General features: G+C 47.1%; 1 protein-coding gene across 1 annotated transcript in view; it reads right to left on the minus strand.

The window, feature by feature from the left end:
- The window catches only part of rsf1a (remodeling and spacing factor 1a), a gene marked incomplete at its 5' end in the record, with an annotated part of 131,571 nt that overhangs the window by 85,931 nt on the left and 18,938 nt on the right, over positions 1-26,702 (minus strand). Inside the window, one exon of the mRNA XM_084309868.1 lies at positions 18,420-18,625. Within this exon, the coding sequence (XP_084165994.1) occupies positions 18,420-18,625 (206 nt within the window). The remainder of the gene's footprint in view (positions 1-18,419; positions 18,626-26,702) is intronic.

The following is a 26,702-nucleotide window of genomic DNA, read 5'->3' on the forward strand; positions in this document are numbered from 1 at the left end:
GACAGGAGAAAGGAAACATTACAGGAACCCTGACTTTCGCCCCTACATTCGTGGGAAGTGTGACGAGCACAGGCCAGTTTCCCCTGCTAATAAAGGGGAACGATATCTTTCACATGCCATGGTCACCTCTAGACATCGATGGTTTAATAGTAAGACTACCGGACCTTTCAGAAGGAGCCTCCAGGTGGATCACGCAGTTTGAGGAAAATACGTCATCTTTTCTGCTAGCAGTAGGTGACGTCAAATCCCTGTTGACGCGTTTGCTAGGAGTTGGTGCCTGCCGGGACATCATGGGTGATACATCGATGCGAGTGGCATGCGACACGCAGGCCCATGATGGAGACATATTCAACGCGCATAGAGCGGCGTTGTGGTACAAACTCAGGAATCAATATCCATCACGTATTAATCCGGCAAAACTGGCAGGCAACCCCATAATGGAGACGGAAGGGCCTGGCGCCTATGTGAACAAAGTACTGAAGGAGTGGAGAGGTGAGCTAGGACACAACCCAGAGATTGACCCGTTGCAGAGAACGATGTTTAGAGAAAGTGTGATGAGAGGGCTTCCAGAGGTGGTTAAGAATAGACTGGAAGACGTGGTGGGGTTAATGGACATGACTTATCCTTTGTTCTGTGCACATGTAACACATAGTGTGGAGAAGCAAAGGGCTCAGGAGCAGAAACTCAGGGATCAGGATAGAAATGACTCAAGGAAGTTAACTCAGCAACAACTGCAGCCCCAAAGGAGGTTGCAGGCAGTAATGGTGTCATCTGCTACCTCTCCACCCATGCAGGACCAGGGACCCCCGCCTGCACCTCAGGTAGTGAGAAGCTATGGCTATAGTTCACAGAACCAGGCGTTCAGGCGGCAGGCAGGGAATGGGCAATCAGGCCCACGGTTTACACAGGGACCGGGGAACGAACAACAGTTTCCCCGTTTCCACTGTTGGAACTGCGGCATGCAGGGACACAGGGAAATGAGATGTAGGCAACCATACCGTCCCGGCTCGGAGTATGGAAGACCCGTGCGCCAGGGGGAGTCACAAGGGCCCCACGACCAGGGGGAGACAGGAGGGCCCCGAAACCAGGGGGGTAATCACTAGGGGTGCCCAGAGAATGCGACGGGGGGAAATCAAATGATTGTGGTTTCCAAGGGAGCTGAGCAAGAACCTATTCTGCAGGTCCTAGTGGAGGGCAAATTAACAGAGATGATGGCAGACACTGGAGCAGGTTTTTCCTGCATAAAGCAAAAATACGCCGCTCACTTACCCCAGTCTGGACAGTATGTTCGGACGGTCGGATTCTCGGGAAAAACACAATTAATACCCACATCAGATCCAATCTCTATGACGTATAACAACAAGACCATAACAATACCTGTATTAATTTCGGACAGCACCCCGCGCAATCTCTTGGGACGAGATGCAATGTGTAAACTAGGCTGTAAAATCCTATGTACGCCTGAGGGGATTCAAATTGAACAAGACGTGTACCAAATGATGCTACAAGGGACGGGGGAGAAAGAGGCCACTGTGTTCTGGCTGGGCAACATAGATGCAGAGCTGCAAAGGGTCTGTGCCCCCTGGGAGCCATTTCTGAAAACCCAACTGCCTCAGTCTAGACAAACAAACATGGAGGCACATTGCACACTACAATATTTGACGAATAGTGACCTAGTTAGGAACAAGGCATGGCTGCAGGGACAGCCCGAGCAGGTGCAGATTGACTCATCTACGATAATTGTAGGGAGACAGGGCGCGGCGTTGAGGGTTAACACGGGTAAGTATCTACGGGAACAACATAGACTAAGAGACGCCGCCCCACACATCACTCTGAGAATAAATCCTGGTTACGAATCCGAACATCTAGGTTCAATGATACAGGAATCCGAGACTCAAAGGTGGGTCTCCACGGAATCTCCGCTAATTTGGAACAGCGCAGATGGGAGTTTCATAAAAATAATGATTTCCTTTTCAGTTTTGGCAAAACCGCAAGTAATCAGATTACCAGGAGACCCTTGCGTTATTCCAGAGGCGGATGCTTTGCTGGAACAGGACATGTTGGCGCGCACCCCGGAATGGTTGTGGTCAAAACACGACACAGATGTGGGTCTAATATTGTCGGCACAGCCAGTGAAGGTCAGGTTAAAGAAGGGTTGTAGACCACCCTTTATCAGACAGTATACAATGAAGCCAGAGTCGGAGGAAGCTATATCACATCAGATTGAGGGACTGTTAAAGGGGGGAGTGCTCGTCCCTTTCAAATCCAGATGTAATACACCTATCCACCCAGTGCTAAAGGCGGACAGGGCTAGGTACAGACTGGTACACGATTTGAGGGCGGTGAACGACGTGGTGTCTGGACCAGAGGCGGAAGTCGCTAATCCACACACCCTCCTGACAAACATCCCGAGTAGCTCGCAGTACTATACGGTCATTGATCTCACGCAGGCATTCTTCAGTGTTCCATTGGAAAAAGAGTCTCAGTATCTGTTTGCTTTTACCCACAGGGGGAAACAATACTCTTACACCCGGTTGCCACAAGGGTTCGCGCACTCGCCGCATTACTTCTCGAAGGCGCTCAAGGAAGACTTGCAAGGAGTGTGCGACACACTACTCAGCACGGTTTTACTGTATGCAGATGACATTCTAATCTGCTCGGATACACGTCAGCAGTGCCATGAGGACTCCATCAAAGTTTTGAGTGGATTAGCCGTGGGAGGCCACAAGGCATCCCGTTCAAAACTGCAGTACTGCCAGCCAAAAGTTGAGTACTTGTCTCGCGTCATTCAAAAGGGCATAAAAAGCATCTCACCCACGCAGCTCGAAGCTGTATCCAAGGCACCTAGGCCATTGACGGTCCGACAGATGATGACGTTTTTAGGGATGACTGGGTACAGCTCTGAGTGGGTGGAGGACTATACGATAGCGACAGCGCCGTTGAGGATGATGATAAAAGAGGCGGGTACAGACAAGCTTCGCGCTCCCTTGACATGGACCGAGGAGGGGGAGGACGCGTTCATAAACATTAAGCGTCTGTTGTTACAGGCCCCTGCCCTGGCGCTGCCGGATTATGAGAAGTGTTTCCACCTATTCGTCTCACATAGAGCGCAGCATGCGACAGCTGTCCTGACTCAAACACAGGGGGGGAGTGGGAAAAAACAACCGATAGCATATTACTCTAGAGCTCTTTCGCCGGTAGAGCAGGGTCTGCCACCTTGTTATCAGGCCCTGGCCGCAGCACATTTGATGTATGAGAAGGCAACGGCCGTGACAATGGGATATGACATTTGCATTTGGACACATCACAAATTGGCAAACTTGATTGAAAGAGGCAAATTTGTTCTGACCAGCCAACGGCAACAGGCTTACATGAGGCTCCTGCAGTACTCGGACGTTACGATAAAAACATGCCACGGCAGTAACCCGGCGGATCTGGTACCACTCCCGAGCGAGGGTCAACTGCATGAGTGTGAGGTGGAGGTACAGGCTTTCGTGAAACTCCGTCCTGATTTGGGAGTCGACCCGCTCGCGATAGCAGAACTCTCACTTTTTGTGGATGGGTCCTGCTATCGGGAGGGGGAAAATTTAAGGTCAGGATACGCCGTCGTACAGTGCAAACCTAACGGAGAAACACTAACAAGAAAGGCCGGACAATGCATGCAACCATGTTCGGCCCAGCTTGCAGAACTAATAGCACTAACAGAAGCATGCATAATAGCTAAAGATCGCACGGTTAACATCTTTACAGACTCTGCGTATGCGCATGGCGTATGCCACCTATTCGCGGCCATTTGGAAGGCAAGAGGCTTTAAGAAATCGGACGGCTCACCGATCCTTCACCACAAGCAGGTTGTGGCGCTTATTCAGGCTGTAAAGTTGCCCAAAAGCATTGCTATCGTAAAGTGCCAGGCACACAGAAAAGACCTGTCCTTTGTGACGACGGGAAACAACGCGGCGGACGAGGCCGCGAAGGCGGCGGCTGCGGTGCCGTCCACGGCTGTTCTGATGTTTGCGGCCGAACTGACGACTGAGGTAACTGAGGATAATTTGAGTGATCTTCAGGACTCAGCCACGCAGGCCGAGAAACAGTCGTGGACGGAGAGGGGGGCTGTAAGGGGGGCAGATGGTCTGTGGAGGAGTCATAACGGTTTGATAGTCGCCTCCATCGATCTTCTGTCCTTAGTGATACCTGAGGCTCATGGTGTTGATCACTGTGGAAGAGCAGAGACCCTGAAACGAATCACGAAAATGGGATTTTGGTCCCCAAAGCTTCAGGCACAAATTGACGTTACACTAGCCAGGTGTTTAACATGCTTACAGGGCAATGTGCGCAAAGGAGTACCGACAGTGGCGGCTTACACACCCCTCCCTGAGGGACCATTCAGACATCTGATTATGGACTATACAGACATGATAACGCCAGTGCAGGGCAAACGATACCTCCAGGTAGTAGAGGACTGCTTTAGTCGCTGGATTGAGGCCATTCCATCTAAACACAAGAACGCGGACACAGTGATCAAGTTCCTGTGTCGCGAGGTCATTCCGAGATTTGGAATTCCCACGATATTACAAAGCGATAATGGCCGCGAGTTCATCGACAAGGTGGTTAAAGGGCTGATGCAGAAATTAGGTATAAGACAGCGCCTTTCCTGTGTCTATAGTCCCGGGTCGCAGGGGAAGGTGGAAAGGGCCAATCTGGTCATTAAAAACAAACTGTTGAAAATCTGTAGGCAAACTAAGCTTAACTGGATTGATGCTTTGCCACTTGCTCTGATGGCTATTAGAAGCAGCGTAAACCGCCAAACACAGCTAACACCGCATGAAATGCTTACAGGCCGCAGCATGCCAGCACCGCCATTTAGACACCTGGCTAGGGGCCCGGCATTAGATATTTTTGAGCAAGATCTGAAAAATATCTTCAGCAAGTGACTAAAATACATGAAGCTGTGTTTCGACAGGAGCAGAGAAAGGAGAGAAAGGGGGAAAAGGAGGCGGAGAAGGAAGCCACCAAACCGAGACTGATCCCTGGGGACTTGGTCTTCGTAAAGGTCCACAAGAGAAAGTGGTCATCACCCCGGAGAGAGGGCCCGTACGAGGTGATCCGATCGACTGGAACGGCAGTCCAAGTCAAAGGATCAGCGACCTGGTTCCACTTCAATCACTGCATAAAGGCCAGCGGCGATCTCTTGGGGGATACAATCGATCGCAGTTATGCAGAACCCGACATGGAGGGTCCGAGACGGCAACTGGAAGGTGCAGTGCCTGCTGATGCTCCCGCAGATGTTGGCAGCAGTGTGCGGACGGTCGGCCGGGCACAACGACGTCATTAAGAACCGTCACGGTCGACCCGTCCTTGAGGATGACGGGTTTGAGTGGGTAGGAGTCCCACGGGGTCCCGCTCAGGCTCAAGTACCAGCAGGCTTTCATGACCAGGCTCAGAATCAGGCGCCCCCTCTTCCCTCCATCGAGGAAGGGGGGGAGAAGATAAGACTACAACCAAACGGGGTGTTTCCCGTAGGACCGCAAGGGCATGTTTTTGATTTTGACCATTCCCCCGTTACAGGCGGGGATACTTACCATTATACTAACGAGCATCGGGTTGTGGGGGTAGATAGGAGAGTTGAGCCTGTCCCGAACCAATCACAGGGGACAGGGGTGAGGGGAAAAAGGGAGGTCAAGGACACTGAGTCGGAAGAGGTGGGGGGACAGGATATGTTCCAGAGGACAGCCGGAACGTTGAGGGACTCAGTGGGCTCACTCTGGGCCAGGTTGAGGGGTTTGCTTCCTTCCGGGGAACAAGATGGGGGCGACTATGACTATGACGAGGAAGACCCGGAGGCTGACCCGATGTATAGGGCGGCTTTAGGGAATGAGTGGTTTAAGTGGGTCCAGTACACGAGCGCGCAGAATCAGATAGAGGATTGTTATGTCTGCTCCAAGGCACGTCCGGATAGGCTGCTGGTAAAGGGCACGAAGTTCAGTTGGGCTCAGTGTGACAGGGACGCAGAGGCATGGGAGGGGCCCCATAATAGTCGCCCTTGGTGCGAGGCAGAGTGTTTGGGGTTTCTCGGCTCTAGTCGTTTTAAGGCGGCAGGAAACGTCACGGATTTCAAGGATGTCACTATGCGGGAACGTTGTAGGAAATTGGATGTACGTGTGCAGGGGGTAGCGACGGGGTTGCCAATACCCAGAGGTGTCAAACTATGGCTGACCAAGGATTTCGAGTGCTTGCAAAAGGAGGGGACCCGGGAGGTAGGGGAGGTGGCAGAGGGGCGGTGCACTACTATTTGGAGCATCACGACTAACTGTACGAAAGAAGGAAAGTGTGGACACGGGGTCGTGTTAAAGGGAGTGGACACCAACCCACGGCCTGTAGCTTGCCCTTTTCATGTCCAGGATATGGCACTGGCGGACCAATACTGGCTCTGCGGCGGTAGGAGGTTGAGGAATACACTTCCTTTAGATTGGTCAGGTAGATGTGCCCGGGTTCAGGCGATCATGCCAATGGTGGTCCTACCATTATCAGTGACGGAAGGACCTTCTGAGTCTCCTATCTCTCGAACGAAGCGTAGCTACAAGGCAGACCCAAGGGTGTATCTGGACAGCATAGGACAGCCAAGGGGCATTCCAGCCGAGTTCATGGCTAAGAATGAGATTGCGGCAGGGTTTGAGTCTATTCTGCCATGGATATCGGTCAATAAGAACACCGGGTGGATCAACTATTTGTTTTACAATCAGCAGCGGTATCTCAATTACACCGAGGAGGCGTTGGATGCAATGGGGGACCAGATGCACGCGACCAGTACGGTGGCGTGGCAGAATAGACAGGCTCTGAACTGGTTAATGGCGGAGAAGGGTGGAGTCTGTTCCATGTTTGGACAGTACTGCTGCACATTCATTCCGACGAATGTGGGGCCAGGGGGAAAGTTCTCCGAGGCCATGGCTAAGCTGAAGGATTTGAGGGAGGAGTTGAGGGGGAATTCTGGCCGGAATGAAGAATGGTGGGGGAGTGGGGTGTTGGAAAGATTGGGACAGTGGGGAAGCATAGTGATGCAGACGGGGATATCCATCGGGGTGGCAGGGTTGATATTGGTTCTCCTTTTCTGTTGTGGTATGCCTCTCTTGGGTAGGCTGGTAACTTCACACGTAACGAGCCAAATGCTGATGGTGGGACAGAAAGAGATTGAGCCACAAATCGGGCCATATCCTCAGCTTTATGCTGCCTTAGAGGGAGACGAGGGGATAGAGGATTAGGGGTATGGTGAGGTAGGGACATTTTCTTTTTGTTGGTTCTTTCCTTTAAGAGTGACGGGGGATGGTCTGAGTGCAGTTTTGTTGGTTTATTCCTTTAACTAGGAATTTTAGTCTGATTTTCTAATGATCCTTCGGCATAGAGATTGCAACCATTGAAAATCATTGCATTGTTTTTTATTTTTTTATTATTTTTTGTTTATTTTACTTGTGGTCCTGGTCAAACCGGAATGGGAAGGGGCATCGGCAGAGTGTCGGTTCTGAGCCTGAGGAAGCATTGAGAAGAAGTGGTCTGGGGATCGGTTCTGGGGACTGGAGGGACAAAGGGGGGGGCTAACGCAGTGGGCAAGATGGGCACCTCCCGTCGAAGATGGGGGGGACACGTGGTGAGGTCGGTACCAGCGCCTCCCGTCCAGGCATGGGGACATGCTTCTACGAGGACTGGAGGTGTGGCGTGGTGGTTGCTGTATTGGCAAAATGTGACTTTTGGCAATGCGGTGAGGAGACTATGGCGTGGGCATGGAAGGGGGGCTGAGCGATGGACACTGGGACTCAATGTTATGGAAGAGACAATGTCATTTTTTTTGGGAGGGATGTTCTATGTTTAGTTCTGACGGTCAACTTCTCCTTTCCCTGATGAGTCGCGGTTTCCGGCCGGAACTGTGGCTCATTTGGTAAGCGGTGGAGGTTGGGGGGATTTGTCTGTCAGGTTAGGATTATAAATTGGGTTTTTTTTTTTTTTTTTTTATGTTTTATTATTACTCTTGTTTTGAGCGGTTTTGTGTTTATTGTGAGAACGGTAGTCAGCCTTTGTTGGTCCGTTAGGGGTCCAGTGAATGAAGTAAGGTTTCTTGTTTAGTTAGACATTTAAAATTTATTATATGGCTAGGTTTCTTGTTTAGATCAGCCATTTAAACTTTTATTATATAAATATGGTTTAGGGAGGGGGTAGGCACCCCGAACCTCTAGACCATAACAGGCGGCAGTGGGCTCGCAAGAGTCTGGGCGCACGTTAAACACATTTATATAGTGCTGGGGAGAAACTGAAGGCCCTCGTGCGTAACGAGGTATGCATTAACATACCACTGTGGTACCGTCTAGTCGGCCCAGGAAACGTCGCACGTAAGTTGGTGTGGGCACTGGGTGGTACGTGGACGACAGTCCACACCTAGGAGCAGGGCGGTGCACCGGAAGGGGCACAGCTCCTGCCGTGAACAGGCAAGGCTGGCGAAAACGGTCAATATTTCCATGCCCGGAGCAAGCGGGGTGGGGACAAGACCGTCGGTTTCTAAACTGAGTGGCTGATAGGTACTACGGACAGTCAGCCGCTTGGGGTCCTGACTTGATGACGGACTATGAGGTCGCTATCGACTGGGTCGCCAGCCGGTTGGGAGAGCGTTATGACCCTGTTTATAGTCACAGACACGCGGGATGTGGGACCGTGAGTGACTGGACAACAGTGGCATGAATGCACCTGGCTCAATGTACAGTCAGGCCACAGTAACCTTACTAACCGATACAGGGTTAGTAGGCGAGTTGTGCTTCTGTGATCAGCAGGTTTGAAAAGAACCACTGGGAAGCAGAAGGATAAGGGGTGTCAATTCAGAGGAATCTGGATTGTCTCTCCTAAGGTTGGAAAGGGACCCAGCCTTAAACTGCACCTGAAGGTAAAATAAGGGGACTGCTTCCGTTCATGAGAGGAGACCTTACCGCCGGAAGTGGAGACCTGCATCTCTGTTGGGGGAGAGGGGCCGACGTCGGACAAGGCAGTCCTGAGAAAGGAGCTGGTTGTTGCGTCGTAGCGGACTGCCTAAACCTTACGGGGAGAGGTGCATCTAAGTAGGGGAAGGAGTGCATCCGAACGGGAGGAGGGTACTCTTAACTGGAAGGAGGTTAAAAGGGTCAAAGCGTCTCGTTTAGTTAGACGTTCACATTTTCTTGGTTATATGATTTGGGTGGGACTAGGGATAGCCCCAAATGGGGGAATGTTGGGGAAAATGTGTATGAGGTGGACTAGTTTAATATAGGTCAACTAGCAGTGCTGAAAGACGGTCTGGCTGACGTTCTTAAAACAATTTAGAACAGATGGACATTTCAGTACGGCATGTTGTGTGCTGGTAATCTCGTACATTGTGTGCTTTCATATCTTGTTATTTTCTCTCTTTCACACAGGCACAGCACACACACACAGACACACGGACACACACGTACACAGACACACACAGTCGCACAGATATACACACCGACACACACACACACACATTCCCTGTGACACAATACACACATACAATACACATACGTCTGTACGCGGACGCACGCACGCACACACATCTCACTCTCTACATCATATCGTGTGTGGACATCATATCTTGCTTATCTCTCTTCATGTTCTCTCTCCGATGTTAAATCTACGTATCATCTTAATGTACGTCATGTCAGATCTGACATGATATGATACGTCATCATATCTGTCATGGGGGGGCAGGACTGAGAGGGGATTTAGGGACAGGCAAAGGGATCCAGGACAGAGTGTTTTTGTTCAAGCTGTGGTGATCCTCTTTGACCCATAGCTCTTGCTGTTAAAGAACTTCTTTTCTTAAATAAATTACCTATTTGTTACAATTGGAAATATCGTCTCCTGCTGTGTTAAACAACCTTTCCACAACACTATTTTTATGGAGAACAGTGCAGCTGCAACAGATAGCACTTTAGTGATCCTTTTCTGTATTTAAAAAAAAATACATGATTTTCAGTTTGAGAAATGGTCACACTTATCCAAATATGCAATTTTTATGGAAAAGTGTGCAGCTGCAACAGATAGCACTTTAGTGATAATTTTCTGTAATTCTATTTAAAGAAATATGCTATTTGATTTAACAAGCAGTGTAATGTCAACAGTACTAAGGCATTTAGACCTGAAACACCTTAGTTAATAACGCATTATATAGCCTGCATATTTCCTGTTTTCTTAAATAAACATTATTTTGAAAGCAAGCACGTTTGTCATCATTGTAGCAAAAAAGACAGGACCGGAAAAGTCTGTATCGTATGTAGGGGTGCCCTGGAATATTTTATTGAACACAGGGGTGCCTTGGCAGCAGAAAGGTTGAGAACCCCTGCTCTAAATGGTATCACGGTATTTTTTGGCTATGTCACGATACACGATGTACATCACGATATTTTGACATTTCCTCTAAAGCCCTTAAAATGCTTGATTTAACCCTTTGAAGCATAGTCACGCCAACATGACGATTAAAATAGTCCCTGCAACATATGTCTGCATTAAACCATGAAGATGCTTTCAAAAATAATTTAATTAAACATTTCTAAAAAAGTAGTCTACTGACACACTAATAGAATTTTTTTTATTAACAATTTATTAACAATTTATATAAATACTCTTGGGTGCCTAAGACTTTTGCACAGTACTGTTTTCTATCCACTTTAGCCAAAAATACACACACTACTGTGAGAAAATAATAATCTTGTAACCAAGGAATGGTCCGCCTATACTTTTAATTAGGGATGACCCGATCGATCGGCCAGCGATCGGTATCGGCCGATATTCAGTATAAATAAGAGATTGGTGAATTCCGATAATGCTTTATTTTCGCCGATCGTGAAAACCGATAGAAAAACATGATCCAATTCTTAGCGGAGATCTCACTCGCTGACTTCTCTCTCAGACACACAGAGCTGCAGCGCACGGCCCCTCCTCCTCCTCCTCCCCCTGCCTTACCAGTGTCAACAACAGAGGCTCCCATTGCCTCCGGCAGTCTGCTCTAGTCTGGTGCATGGGACCTCTGTGAGCTAACGTTAGCTACCGAGCTAACGTTACTGTTTAAACTAAATGACCCAGTCAACTATTCACTTTTAGTTTAATACATGAGGCATTGTCTAACGTTATCTAGCTGGCTAGCTACTGATAGCTGCTGATATCAACAAATTCTCCAGCAATAGTCGAGTGCATGATACCTCCGTTAGCTCGGTAGCCAACGTTAGCTCACGTTAGCTCTATATGAAATGTCCCAGTAAACTAAATAGTTCACAGAGGCGTTGTCTTAACGTTATCTAGCCGGCTAGCAGTAGCTACAGATAGCTCCTGATATCAATGTCTTATAACATTGATTCAATGCGTATTCGAGCCCCTGGCTTGCATCGCAGTCACGAAAGGGGCTAGCTGAGGGCATGCTGAATGTGATTTGACCAAAGCACAGTATACCAATAGGGTCCAGCTGCAGCGCCGGAGAATCCTGGCTGTAGCTGGAGGCTACTCGAGTACACACAGACAGTGGAGCTGTTTGCAGATAGCGAGCATTTTGACTTGTTGCGTGGTGGCGATGTCTCGCAGATAATACAACTACAAGTATGATTATATAATATATATATTTTATTAAAAAAAATATATATATACGGTATATATATATTTTCTTTTTTTATGAAACCAAAAACGATCGGCATCGGTATCGGCCGATATGGCTCATAAACGATCGGTGATCGGTATCGGTGGCAAAAAACATGATCGGGGCATCCCTACTTTTAATATATAGTAATATGAAATCACGGGAGACTTGATAGCTTAGACTTATGATTTTTATTATCAGCAATGTTATGACATCCTACTGGTAAACAAAACACTGTAAACGTGTGTGTGCATCATCATCATATATATTTACTTTTTAATTGCATGAAACATTATGAAGTATTCTCTTATGCCGCAGTTCCACGGTCTGCATGGTGCCCTACTACCTACTCGACTCGGTAGTACCCCCCATAGATTAGATAGATATAACGACTGTGTGGGGGCGGTCAGGTGGCGTAGCGGAGATTGTGCTTGTCACCAACGCAGGAGATGCTGGTTCGAGCCCAGCTCTCGGTGTTGCTAACAGCTTGGCTGGTCGTTCATACTAGGGCTGGGCGATATGGCCTCTAAATGATATCGCGATATTTTGACATTTCCTCTAAAGCACTTAAAAATGCTTGATTTAACCCTTTGATGCATACAGTCACGCCAATATGATGATTATAATAAGTCCCTGCAACATATGTTTGCATTATTAAACCATGAAGATGCTTTAAAAAATAATTTAATGAAAATGTACTAAGAGTAGTCTACTGACACACTAATAAATTTTTTTATTTACATCTAAGACCTTTATATAAAAACTCTTGGGTGCCTTTTTTTTGCACAGTACTGTGTTTTCTATCCACTTTAGCCAAACACACATATATATATAATATATACACACTCTACTGTGAGAAAATAATAATCACACACAAAGGGATAATGGCTTATAGCAGACTTAATGATTTTAGAATATTTCAGATAATGAAATTAAATGATTATATCATCAACTATCCAGTTAGTATTTATACTGTCTGTAACGTTTGGCTACTTTAAATCATTGAATGTAGAGAGAGAGCGAGAGAGAGAGAGGGGGCGAGAACGAACGAGAGAGCCAGCCCCCCCCCCCCCCCCCCCTCGGGTTTTGTTCTAGGTTCGCGTTTTGATCGTCTAAGCTGCCGTAGGTGATGACGTCACACTCGAATGTAAACAGGAAGAGTCTAACACACGGAGATGGAAAGTGGATGATATACAGAAACGAATAACCAATAAATATGAAGTTATGTTTAAACTTCAAGTTCAAGTTTCAAGTTTCAAGTTTCTTTAATAGTTGTCATACAGAAGTACAGAATACTTTTGTACAAAATGCTTCTTACTGTTGCGCTCCAGAGACTGTGCAAGACAAGATAAGTATGAAATAAAAACATAGTAAAATTAGAAGTAAAAAAAAAAGAGGTCACAGTGTTCAGTTTAGACATATGTACAATGTTCGATGCAGAATAGACGTAGTTACCATACAATATACAATACTGTGCAGTGTACTAATATACAATACTATATAGTGCAAGGCAGAAATGGAAAAATGGGACGAGGTGCAATTTAGGTACAATTCACAGTAGGTGTACGAGTTGTAGTGCAAATCCTTTATCAATAGATATAAAGTGTAAGTGTGTTTGTGTGATCTAAAGTGTGGAGAGTGGGTGCTGCAGTGTGTTGTTTGTTTGAGTGAGTGTGTGCGTGTGGGTGTGTGTGCTGTGTGCATTTGATGGTTGTTGCATAGTGATTATTGTTCGTTTAGCGATTATTGTTCGTTTAGCAGCCTGATGGCCTGGGGATAGAAGCTTCTTCTGAGTCTTTCTGTGCTCGCCTTAAGACTCCGGTATCGCTTGCCTGACCGCAGCAGTTCAAAGAGGCAGTTGTTCGGGTGGCTCGAGTCCTTAATAATTCTCTTAGCCTTCCCCTTGCACCGCTTGTTGTAAATGTTCTGGAGGGTGGGAAGCCCCCCTCCAATTGTGCGTTCGGCTGAACGTGTCACTCTTTGTAGTCTGCTACGGTCTTGTGCAGTGCTATTCCCAAACCAGGAGGTGATGTTGCCGGTCAGGATGCTCTCTATTGTACATGAGTAGAAGTTCCTAAGGATCTTCTGACTGACTTGGAACTTCCTTAGGCGCCTGAGGAAGTAGAGGCGTTGTCGTGCCTTCTTCACAACACTGTCAATGTGTGTGGTCCATGTCAAGTCCTCGGATATGTGGGCTCCGAGGTACTTGAAACTGTTCACTCTCTCAACCGGTGCCCCGTCGATGCTGAGGGGGCTGTAGTCCTTGACCCCCGACCTCCTGAAGTCCACAATCATCTCTTTTGTTTTGCTGACGTTCAGGGAGAGGCAGTTCTCCTGACACCACTGTGACAGGTTCTCTACCTCTTCCAGGTAGGCCCTTTCGTCGTTGGCAGAGATCAGGCCCACCACTACTGTGTCATCAGCAAATTTGATGATGGTGTTGTTGTTCCGCTGTGCTACGCAGTCATGTGTGTACAGGGAGTAGAGGAGGGGGCTCAGAACACAGCCCTGGGGGGCCCCTATGTTGAGCGTGATGGATGAGGAGGTGCAGTTGCCGGCTCTTACCACCTGGGGTCTGCCCGTCAGGAAGTCCAAGACCCACTGGCACAGGTCATAGTTCAAGCCCAGGTCCCTGAGCTTGGCTATGAGTTTGGAGGGGACTATGGTATTGAATGCTGAGCTGTAGTCGATGAACAGCATTCTCACATAGTTCCCCTGCCTCTTGTCCAGGTGTGATGCTGCTGTGTGCAGCACATGGGCTATGGCGTCCTCCGTGGACCTGTTGGGGCGATATGCAAATTGCAGAGGGTCCAGGTTGATGGGGAGGGAGGAACATATGTAGCCCTTCACTAGCTTCTCAAAGCACTTCATGGCTATGGAGGTGAGGGCTACAGGGCGGTAGTCGTTGAGGCAAGCGGGCGTAGATTTTTTGGGTACAGGGATGATGGTGGACTTCTTCAGACAGGTGGGGATGACAGCCTGTTCCAAGGACAGGTTGAAGATGTCAGTGAATACCGGGGCCAGTTGGTCGGCACAGACTTTTAGGACGCGGCCGGGGATGCCGTCCGGTCCTGCTGCCTTCCTGATATTCACTTTTTTAAAGATCCGTCTCACCTCATGCTCTGTTACCCTGAACACTGAGTCTCCATCAGCAGACCCCCCCCCCCCCCAACTTCTGTTGTCAAGCGTTGTCAATATAACCCACCCCCTTCCCCATCAACATGGACCCCCTGCAATTTGCATACCGCCCCAACAGGTCCATGGAGGACGCCATAGCCCATGTGCTGCACACAGCAGCATCACACCTGGACAAGAGGAAGGGGAACTATGTGAGAATGCTATTCATCGACTACAGCTCGGCATTCAATACCATAGTCCCCTCCAAACTCATAGCCAAGCTCAGGGACCTGGGCTTGAACTATGACCTCTGCCAGTGGGTTTTGGACTTCCTGACGGGCAGACCCCAGGTGGTGAGAGCAGGCAACTGCACCTCCTCATCCATCACCCTCAACATAGGGGCCCCCCAGGGCTGTGTTCTGAGTCCCCTCCTCTACTCCCTGTACACACATGACTGTGTGGCTCAGCGGAGTAGCAACACAATCATCAAATTTGCTGACGACACAGTGGTGGTGGGCCTGATCTCTGCCAACGACGAGAGGGCCTACCTGGAAGAGGTCAAGGTCCTGGCGGGATGGTGCCAGGAAAACAGCCTCTCCCTGAATGTCAGCAAAACAAAGGAGATGATTGTAGACTTCAGGAGGTCGGGGGTCAAGGACTACAGCCCCCTCAGCATCGACGGGGCACCGGTTGAGAGAGTGAACAGCTTTAAGTACCTCAGAGCCTACATATCCGAGGACTTGACATGGACCACACACATTGACAGTGTTGTGAAGAAGGCACGACAACGCCTCTACTTCCTCAGGCGCCTAAGGAAGTTCCAAGTCAGTCGGAAGATCATTAAGAACTTCTACTCATGTACAATAGAGAGCATCCTGACTGGCAACATCACCTCCTGGTTTGGGAATAGCACTGTACAAGACAGAAGCAGACTACAAAGAGTGACACGTTCAGCCGAACGCACAATTGGAGGGGGGCTCCCCACCCTCCAGAACATTTACAACAAGCGGTGCAGGGGCAAGGCTAAGAGAATCATTAAAGACTCCAGCCACCCGAACAACTGCCTCTTTGAACTGCTGCGGTCAGGCAAGCGATACCAGAGTCTCAAGGCGAGCACAGAAAGACTCAGAAGAAGCTTCTATCCCCAGGCCATCAGGCTGCTCAACGAACAATACACAACAACCATCAAACGCACATAGCACACACATCCACACGCACACACTCACTTTAAACAAACACACTGTAGCACCCACTCCCCACACTTTATAGCACACACTCACTTTAAACAAACACACTGTAGCACCCACTCCCCACACTTTATATTTATTGATGAAGGATTGCACTACAACTCGTACACCTTACTGTAAATTGTACCTAAATTGTACCTCATCCCATTTCTGCTTTGCACTATATAGTATTGTACATTAGTACACTGCATAGTATTGTATATTATATGGTAACTCAGTTACGTCTATTCTGCATCGAACATTGTACATATGTCTATACTGAACACTGTGACCTCATTTTCTACTTCTAATTTACATGCTATACTATGTTATTTGATACTATCTTGTCTAGCACAGTCTCTGGAGCGTAACAGTAAGAAGCATTTTGTATGAAAGTATTCTGTACTTCTGTATGACAACTATTAAAGAAACTTGAAACTTTCCTCACGAATGGAACTAGTGTTGTGGAGTCCGCTTTGACCGCTTTTCCGCCGTCCCTGCTACACTCGGGACCACTACACTAACGTTAGCCTATAGCTCCGACGTGCCTGCTACACTCGGGACCACTACACTAACGTTAGCCTATAGCTCCGACGTGCCTGCTACACTCGGGACCACTACACTAACGTTAGCCTATAGCTCCGACGTGCCTGCTACACTCGGGACCACTACACTAACGTTAGCCTATAGCTCCGACGTGCCTGCTACACTCGGGACCACTACACTAACGTTAGCCTATAGCTCCGACGTGCCTGCTACACTCGGGACCAATACACTAACGTTAGCCTATAGCTCCGCCGTCCCTGCTACACTCGGAGGAAGCGTGCGATCGACTTGGGACTCCCTTGTACCGACAACATGCAAACAACAACCAGGTAGGGGAGGGGGGAATTGGCACAATGACTAAATTGGGACGGAGAGAAAGAAAAAAGAAAAAGATATAAAGACGGTATCCCCAACCCCAAAACAGGTCACAGCTTATTTCGCAGGAGATTTTTTTTTTTTTTTGAAAAATCTTTTATTTTCTTCATACTATTCACATCGTCAGTTGACTTGATACAGTTTAATTTGGTTGCTGTACTGTAACTAGGGTATTAATTAACAAAGTACATTTTTTTATTTATTTTTTTATTTTTTATTTTTTAATAATCGAAATTAAGAATCGAAATTCAAACATGTTTGTTACCGGAAGTTAGGAACCGGTTCCTATTAGAACCGGTTCTCGGTGCCCAACCCTAGTCTGGAGGGGGGCTGAGTCTCAACTAGGAGGGGGTCTGGAGGGGGGCTGAGTCTCAACTAGGAGGGGGTCTGGAGGGGGCTGAGTCTCAACTAGGAGGGGGTCTGGAGGGGGGCTGAGTCTCAACTAGGAGGGGGTCTGGAGGGGGGCTGAGTCTCAACTAGGAGGGGGTCTGGAGGGGGGCTGAGTCTCAACTAGGAGGGGGTCTGAGTCTCAACTAGGAGGGGGGCTGAGTCTCAACTAGGAGGGGGTCTGGAGGGGGTCTGAGTCTCAACTAGGAGGGGGGCTGAGTCTCAACTAGGAGGGGGTCTGGAGGGGGGCTGAGTCTCAACTAGGAGGGGGGCTGTGTCTCAACTAGGAGGGGGTCTGGAGGGGGGCTGTGTCTCAACTAGGAGGGGGTCTGAGTCTCAACTAGGAGAGGGTCTGGAGGGGGGCTGAGTCTCAACTAGGAGAGGGTCTGGAGGGGGGCTGTGTCTCAACTTGGAGGGGGGCTGAGTCTCAACTAGGAGAGGGTCTGGAGGGGGCTGTGTCTCAACTAGGAGGGGGTCTGGAGGGGGGCTGTGTCTCAACTAGGAGGGGGTCTGGAGGGGGGCTGTGTCTCAACTAGGAGGGGGTCTGGAGGGGGGCTGAGTCTCAACTAGGAGGGGGTCTGGAGGGGGGCTGAGTCTCAACTAGGAGGGGGTCTGGAGGGGGGCTGTGTCTCAACTAGGAGGGGGTCTGGAGGGGGGCTGAGTCTCAACTAGGAGGGGGTCTGGAGGGGGGCTGAGTCTCAACTAGGAGGGGGTCTGGAGGGGGGCTGAGTCTCAACTAGGAGGGGGTCTGGAGGGGGGCTGAGTCTCAACTAGGAGGGGGTCTGGAGGGGGGCTGAGTCTCAACTAGGAGGGGGTCTGGAGGGGGGCTGAGTCTCAACTAGGAGGGGGTCTGGAGGGGGGCTGAGTCTCAACTAGGAGGGGGTCTGGAGGGGGGCTGAGTCTCAACTAGGAGGGGGTCTGGAGGGGGGCTGTGTCTCAACTAGGAGGGGGTCTGGAGGGGGGCTGAGTCTCAACTAGGAGGGGGGCTGAGTCTCAACTAAGGGTGCGTTGTCATGGTGATAGCGACACTGGTGCGTTGTCATAGTGACGCGGTGCCACCTACACCTCCGTTTAGGGGATGCCCTGCGTCAGACCCAGACGCCTGGTCCTACCTGACGATGCACGTCCACGTGGACCCGTCCAGGTCGTCCTGCTCCTCCGTGTACAGCCGGACGTTCTGCTCCGGGTCCAGGTGCAGCCAGTACATCAGGCCCTGCCGGTCCCGTCCAATCGGCTGCAGCCGCATCTTCTCTGCGTCCTCGTCGTTGATCAACGTCTTGAACTTCAGGTTGTCGTCGAACTGACACTCGCAGAGGTACTGGAGAGAGAGAGGAACAGGTTAATACAGACCAGAGAGGAAGAGGTTAATACAGAGGTACTGGAGAGAGAGAGGAACAGGTTAATATAGACCAGAGAGGAAGAGGTTAATACAGAGGTACTGGAGAGAGAGAGGAACAGGTTAATACAGACCAGAGAGGAAGAGGTTAATACAGAGGTACTGGAGAGAGAGAGGAACAGGTTAATATAGACCAGAGAGGAAGAGGTTAATACAGAGGTACTGGAGAGAGAGAGGAACAGGTTAATACAGACCAGAGAGGAAGAGGTTAATACAGAGGTACTGGAGAGAGAGAGGAACAGGTTAATACAGACCAGAGAGGAAGAGGTTAATACAGAGGTACTGGAGAGAGAGAGGAACAGGTTAATATAGACCAGAGAGGAAGAGGTTAATACAGAGGTACTGGAGAGAGAGAGGAACAGGTTAATACAGACCAGAGAGGAAGAGGTTAATACAGAGGTACTGGAGAGAGAGAGGAACAGGTTAATATAGACCAGAGAGGAAGAGGTTAATACAGAGGTACTGGAGAGAGAGAGGAACAGGTTAATACAGACCAGAGAGGAAGAGGTTAATACAGAGGTACTGGAGAGAGAGAGGAACAGGTTAATATAGACCAGAGAGGAAGAGGTTAATACAGAGGTACTGGAGAGAGAGAGGAACAGAGAGGAACAGGTTAATACAGAGGTACTGCAGACCAGAGAGGAACAGGTTAATACAGAGGTACTGCAGACCAGAGAGGAACAGGTTAATACAGAGGTACTGGAGACCAGAGAAGAACAGGTTAATACAGACCAGAGAGGAAGAGGTTAATACAGAGGTACTGGGGAGTAGGGCGGGGCGATATGGCCTAAATATGATATCACAATATTTGCTGACTGTAACTGAGGGGTTACAAAACCCTGACTGTATTAAAGATTGTGATAGATTAAACCACTGCTAGTTATGTACTTTAATTACTGGCCAGACAGTACATCAAATATAGATGGTGAACACCCACAAGAACACGGCATTGACAAAGAAATAGTATTTGAGGGTATTTTATTATTATGCAACATTAGGTTACAGAATGAGAATTAGGGTCGCGCTTGTATGGCGAAGAATATGCGTAAAGTCAGTCAATAGCATGAGTCACTAAGAATAGCAGGAATCCTACGATGGGTCTAAGTTGACACCACCTGTCGTATAATAGCAACTATATAAGGCAACGCTGGTACCGCCTGGAGACAATGGGTTCCCTCCGGGGTGTAAGGCCTGGAGGGTAGAGGAATGTTCGGATACTCAGTCTGATTCAATGAAGAATAAAGAGACTCCAGGTACAGGAGTCGGTCCTTGTAAATCCCTTGATCAGCAGCAGAGCAATAATTGTAATCCAAATGCTCGATAGCACTGATGACAGCTAGCCAGCCTCCGTCCACGAGGCCAGCCCGAGTTGTAATCCTCACGAGGTTGAATCCCAAACGATAGTGGAAATCAACGATGCTCTTCTCCGGGTAACACGTTCCAAATCAATATAATCCAACCAGTAATGGTTCTGCAATCGCCGACGCCGGTTCTCCAGTGCACATGTCCAACGGTTCTCCGACTAGGCCTCCTCGGGTGTGGGCGACGTATTTAGGCCACACACCCTGGCTAAGGTACACTAGCTAAAACACGACGAACCGCTGGGTAATGCTACACACGAACGAACTGTGGCCGCACGATATACAATAAATGAACGACTATTTACTTCACATTAGATTAGGTCGAACTTGACGTTACTACATTAAACTCTGACACTTTACTATTCTATTCGCACATGTTCTCAACGCACGAGTTGCTCACTTCACCACGATGAACTACGTTGGCTTGTTTAGATGGACAAGCAGGTGCTCGGGGTAAAGTGGGGTAAGGTACTGAACTACTGCTGTGCGCACCTTGCGCTGTATATATACTTAAGTGACTATCTAGTCCCAAACCGCAGTCTTTGTCTGGTATCAATACGCTGTCTCCGGGCATGTTCTGACATGCCTGAACTTGTCTTTGAACCTGACGTTGGGGGCCTGCGAGCTGGCGTCTAGGGGCGCTGTCCAATAAGGAGAGCGAATATTACTCTGGTTTGAACGCAGGTAAAGGGATATTCCGTATATATATAAATAATATACAAAGTATATCAAACAATAAAGGTAGATTCTCAGTTTTAATCTGGCCCTTCACAACACTGACCTTTCGACGATACACATCACAATGTTTTTCCTTTTTTCCCCAAACAATTCATTATGAGGCTTACCAAGACAGTATTTGAGTTTGCAAGCTAACATTAAAGACAAAAGACTCATGCATTTAGCATTTTTATATTATATATTAGATTTAGATTATTGGATTCTTAAGATTATATATTTAGCATTTTAGCCTTTCGTTTTTTTAGATTATATATTAGATTAGATTTAGATTATTAGATTATATATTGTAACTATTTATTTATGTATACATTTATTATTTGAACGGCTTAAGGCTATATCTGTACTTGATGTTTGTTTGTTGTGTTGCATACTTGAAATAAACTTCAATCAAATCAAACCCCCCCTCTTAAAAACAAAAAACCTGTGTTTAACCTAGCCATCTATAAAACATCATGCTAAAACTGTGAAACAAATGTCCTACTCCCCTACAGAAAGAAATACATAGCAAACATGACTCAGTTATCCAATAGTGCTGCTGCTTTTTATTTTGTTAAAATCTTTTTGTTAATAAGACTAAAAGACTACAATATGACTACAACGGTTTCATGGCGGCTTCCTGTCCGCGTGAATATTAAAGGCAACCAACTTGTGTTCAGCTTTTCGTTCAGCGTTTCTCTGATTGGCCACACGGCCACGTGACCGCCCTAGCACACGCCCTTATCCGCTGAGAGACGCGGCAGACAGTGAGCTGGGATCATTTGGTGGTCGAACCAGTTCAGACAGAGGTGTTTATTTATATCAATAAACATATCTACTAGAAACACTGGTGTTCTGTTGTGTGACTGTACTAAACTCTTCCACCACATGACCGACATTTTACATACAGTACACCTCCTATCTATGTTGGGATTATGTTTGGTCATGACAAAACAATAAAAATCGCTACTGTTAGTAACGCTGCCACCACCCACTTCAATGACAGAGCTCTCATATTTGCGAATGCATAAACTATATCTTAAATTATGGCGATGTGTCTAATATGGCTGTCGCGAAGTCATTGATAAGCGACAGCCATATTAGACACATAGCCATAATTTAAGATATAGTTTATGCATTCGCAAAATATGAGAGCGCTGTCATTGAAGGACTTCTACAACGGAGCACGGCCGCTGCTGCTGCTGGAGCTGGACCGAGTCAAGCCGCGGGCGGCGCACGGAAGCCGGGGACAAACCACCGCGTCGCCCCGCTGGCGCTTCAGCAGCCTCCACGGGCGAAATAACATATAACGTTACAGCGTACAGTTCCACACTGATGTACAGTGACACCCAGCAGAGTTTCTAGTTACAGTAGTGACGCGTGAATCGATAGTCCTAACAGTGTTTATTATTAAGAGTCAGTAGGGCTGGGCGATATGACGATATTATATAAATATCGGGTACAGTTCATTAACGATACACTTTTTCAACGTATCGTGGATATCGTGATGTTTTGCCCAAGAGGATTGTGTCGCGTCAATCTGTCCACACGTTACTCGTTCATATCTCAGCCCGTGCTGAGATATGCCCATTCCGCGGTCTGTTAATAAAGTTTTCAATCAGACAGATGTATGGAAAGGCTTTTATTATAACATTCGTTGTAGTAAAATCATTATGCCTCATTTAGTCATCCTGTTGAGCACTGGTCTCCTACTCGACGGCCGCGGGGAGCTAACGATAGTAGCTTTGTTGACGTTGTTCAGCCACAGGACATTCAGGAAGTAAAAAACTAGGAGCTTGCCGATTGGTGCTAAGAACAGCAGGGCGGGTGCAAGCGCTGTGACGTAATTGGCAGACTCGACTGTCAATCAAAATTATATGTTTCCGTCAGAATGAATGAGTGAAGACTTTGTTAAAGGGTTGCAGAATGGGTACAATACAGTACAGGAGGATGAAGACCAGAAAAAGACTTTCGACTTTTTTACATAAGGGTCCTCCATTTTCAATTCATCAAAACATTTAGAGACATACATATATACAGTAGTTTCATTAAAATGCTATTGATTGATTGATTTAAAACTTTATTAACATATTGCAGAATGGGTACAGTACAGCTCAATACATACAATTGTTAAGGGGATGCAGACCAGAGAAAGACTTTAGTCTTGTTTACATCAGGGTCCCCCATTTTCAATTAATCATATTTCATATCTAAATCATATAATATCTCATTGCTAAATATATGCAATATATAATCTAATAATCTAAATCTAATATATAATATAAAAATGCTAAATGCATGGGTATTTGATTTTGTCTTTAATGTTAGCTTGCAAAATCAAATACTGTCTTGGTAAGCCTCATAATGAATTGTTTGGGGTAAAAAAGAAAAACATCGTGATGTGTATCGTGTATCGCCGAAAGGTCAGAAAATATCGTGATATCATATTTAGGCCATATCGCCCAGCCCTAAGAGTCAGATAGTCCGCACAGTGTTTATAGTCCTATAACAGTGTTTATTAGTAAGAGTCAGATAGTCCTAACAGTGTTTATTATTAAGAGTCAGATAGTCCTAACAGTGTTTATTATTAATTAACGTCATAAACCAACTACCAGATTTATTTTGCACCAGGGAACTTTAAGGTTCCTGCGCTTGTGCTCGCGGCAAAAGGGGGCGGGCTAGCGGCGTGGGGTCATGGCCAATCAGAGAAAAGCTGAACACAAGTTGGTTGCCTTTAATATTCACGCTTCCTGTCCTCGCCGGAAGTGCGTCGGATACCTAAGTTAACTTAACGTTAAATGTTCAACAACAGAACAGATTGCTGCTAATTAAACACTTCATGGAAACGGAGTAACGTTATGTCGAGTTCATACGTGTAGTGTAGTATGAACTCGACATAACATTAACATTACTCCGTGTCCACTCTTGCGTCGCAGATGGATGGTGCACTATGTTAGCTCCGTAGCTAATCCGCTCATAGACTAATTTACCGATAGCAGTACTGTTAACGTCGGAGCTTATCAATACTCCTGGATTTCGGGGGGCATCCCTAGCACCGAACCACCGCCTCTCTGTCTCTGGCTAGGTGTGTGCGTTTGCGTGCGTGTATGTGCGTGTAGATGATGTAATTTGGGCAAGTGTGTGTGTGACTGACTTTTTTTTCTGCGAGAGGGAGAGGAAAGCATTTAGCACTGTGCTTGTAAGTCTCATGTCAGCCGCGGCGGCCTCTAACGCGAGGGCAAAACATCACGATATCCACGATACGTTTCAAAAGTGTATCGTTAATGAACTGTACCCGATATTTATATAATATCGTCATATCGCCCAGCCCTACTGGAGAGAAAGAGCAACAGGTTAATACAGACCAGAGGGGAAGAGGTTAATACAGAGGTACTGGAGAGAGAGAGAGGAACAGAGAGGAACAGGTTAATACAGAGGTACTGCAGACCAGAGAGGAACAGGTTAATACAGATGTACTCGAGGCCAGAGAGGAACAGGTTAAAAACTGTCGTAATTAGGGATGTCCCGATCGCCTTTTTTTGCTCCCGATCCGATCCCGATCAGGTGATTTTAAATATCTACCGATCGCGATCGTTCCCGATCCGATCTTTCACATTAGTAATCAATTTTGACGCATTTTTGTCAGAAACTGGCGGAGCAAGACAAGCCCCTCTGTTGCCTATAGTCCCTCGAGGGGCGCGAGTGCAGCGGCTCTTGTTATTACATTCACCCTGAGAAATGTGCTTCATGAGAAATATTAAAAGTTTCAATATATGTTTGCACATTAGTATACATTCAGTGTTCGACTTACGGTCTGAAACGCAGACGATAATCCTCAGTCACAGCAAATAATTGACGTTATCCAGGTGAAAAGTTAGTCTGAAAAGTCCGCCTCCAGCCTGCTGCTTTATGAGTTTTTCCTCCACACGGAATGCCCTCCTTGCAAACATTGCAATTGCTGTTGGACTGGCTTGACTTTCTATTTTAAAATGCTTAGTTCCAAACCTCTTGCTGCTCAAGTCAGTGGATAACCATGTTTCGGGAGCGAGGTGTTGTTGTGATGTAAATTAAAAGGAATGTGTTTGTTGCAACGGTGTAAATTAAAGGGAATGTGTTTGTTGTGGACAATTATTCTGCTCTGTGTGACAATAAATACATTAATGATATATTATATGTAATTTAAAACCAAAACTAAGGCCTCCGTATGAGTTTAAGACGTGAACATGGTCATGTTTGTTGAATAAAAAAAAAGAAAAAACTTTTTTTGACTGCCGATTTTTATTAAATTTTTTTTCCCGATCCCGATCCTCTGAAAAGCACGTGATCGGCGCCGATCCCGATCACGTGATCGGATCGGGACATCCCTAGTCGTAATCCCCCATGTGAATAGTGTAGTATTACTAATAATTCATAGAATTCGGTCGCAGACACCTCTGCAAACAGCAGACGAGCGCGGCCAATAAGGGTTGGCACTGTAACACGCTGGCTGGAGTGAAACGTGAAACACTATGAATATGCATAAATGTCACTATATCAGGGTGTGTGTCTTGGATGGGGGTGTGGTGGGGATTGTTCTGGGGGGTGGGGGGGGGGTTCACATGCTTTCAAGCAACACTGTACTTATTTTATGCCTATTCTTATGTCTGCACTTTCTACATTGCACACATTGTATCTATGTTCATTTTACGCTATTTGCTGTGAAGCACTTTGAGCTGCAATCCATGTATGAAAGGTGCTATATAAATAAGTTATTATTATTATTACTACTACTACTATAAGACTGCACTGTTACTGGTATCACATACAGCAACCACTCCAGGTTCATATCAGGTGTCGGCAGGGCTTGCCATCAACACCCACCAAATGCGGGTAGAATTGGGCAGTGGCGTGTAACTCCGTCACTCTTACCAGCCACTGTGGCGGGTAGACCGTGCAGCGTGACCGTTTTAGAGTCCTAGTGAAGAGTCTCTTTCTCTCTCTCTCGGAACGCAGTGCGCGCTTACTCTCTCTCTCAAGTAAAACTTTACACTATAAAACGAACTGGATATTTGGATAGAGTGTGTGTGTGTGTGTGTGTGATTTTTGGCTGGTGAAAGTGCTGAGTGGCTAGTGACTTTTGTAAACCACTAGCCCCAGTGGCTGGTGAGACAAAAAGTTTATGTCAATGACAAATCCTCCAATAATAAAATTTGACACCCAGGACTTATGTGTGGCCAGTCAGAAACCAAAACAAAGTGACTTCACCATTACACACGTTTGGCACAGATACTATAAGCATTTCTCTCAAGGAGAAAGGAAAAAAAGATTATAAATCAAACTATAGACTGTTCAGTTCCAACCTTACTAAAGTAATGGATCGCTAGTCTGCATCATCAATACTTAAAAAGCCAAGTGACATCGGTAAAGAAGTCACTGGCTCTCAGAGTGACATCAGTTCAACAACCCTATCTGTAAAGAAGTTACTGGCTCTCAGTGACATCAGTTCAACAACCCTATCTGTAAAGAAGTCACTGGCTCTCTGTGACATCAGTTCAACAAACCTATCTGTAAAGAAGTTACTGGCTCTCAGTGACATCAGTTCAACAACCCTATCTGTAAAGAAGTTACTGGCTCTCAGTGACATCAGTTCAACAACCCTATCTGTAAAGAAGTCACTGGCTCTCTGTGACATCAGTTCAACAACCCTATCTGTAAAGAAGTCACTGGCTCTCTGTGACATCAGTTCAACAAACCTATCTGTAAAGAAGTTACTGGCTCTCAGTGACATCAGTTCAACAACCCTCTCTGTAAAGAAGTCACTGGCTCTCTGTGACATCAGTTCAACAACCCTCTCTGTAAAGAAGTCACTGGCTCTCAGAGTGACATCAGTTCAACAACCCTATCTGTAAAGAAGTCGCTGGCTCTCAGAGTGACATCAGTTCAAC

The sequence above is a fragment of the Notolepis coatsorum genome (genome assembly GCF_963971535.1).
Source record: "Notolepis coatsorum genome assembly, chromosome: 1".
NCBI classification, from domain to species: Eukaryota; Metazoa; Chordata; class Actinopteri; order Aulopiformes; family Paralepididae; genus Notolepis; species Notolepis coatsorum.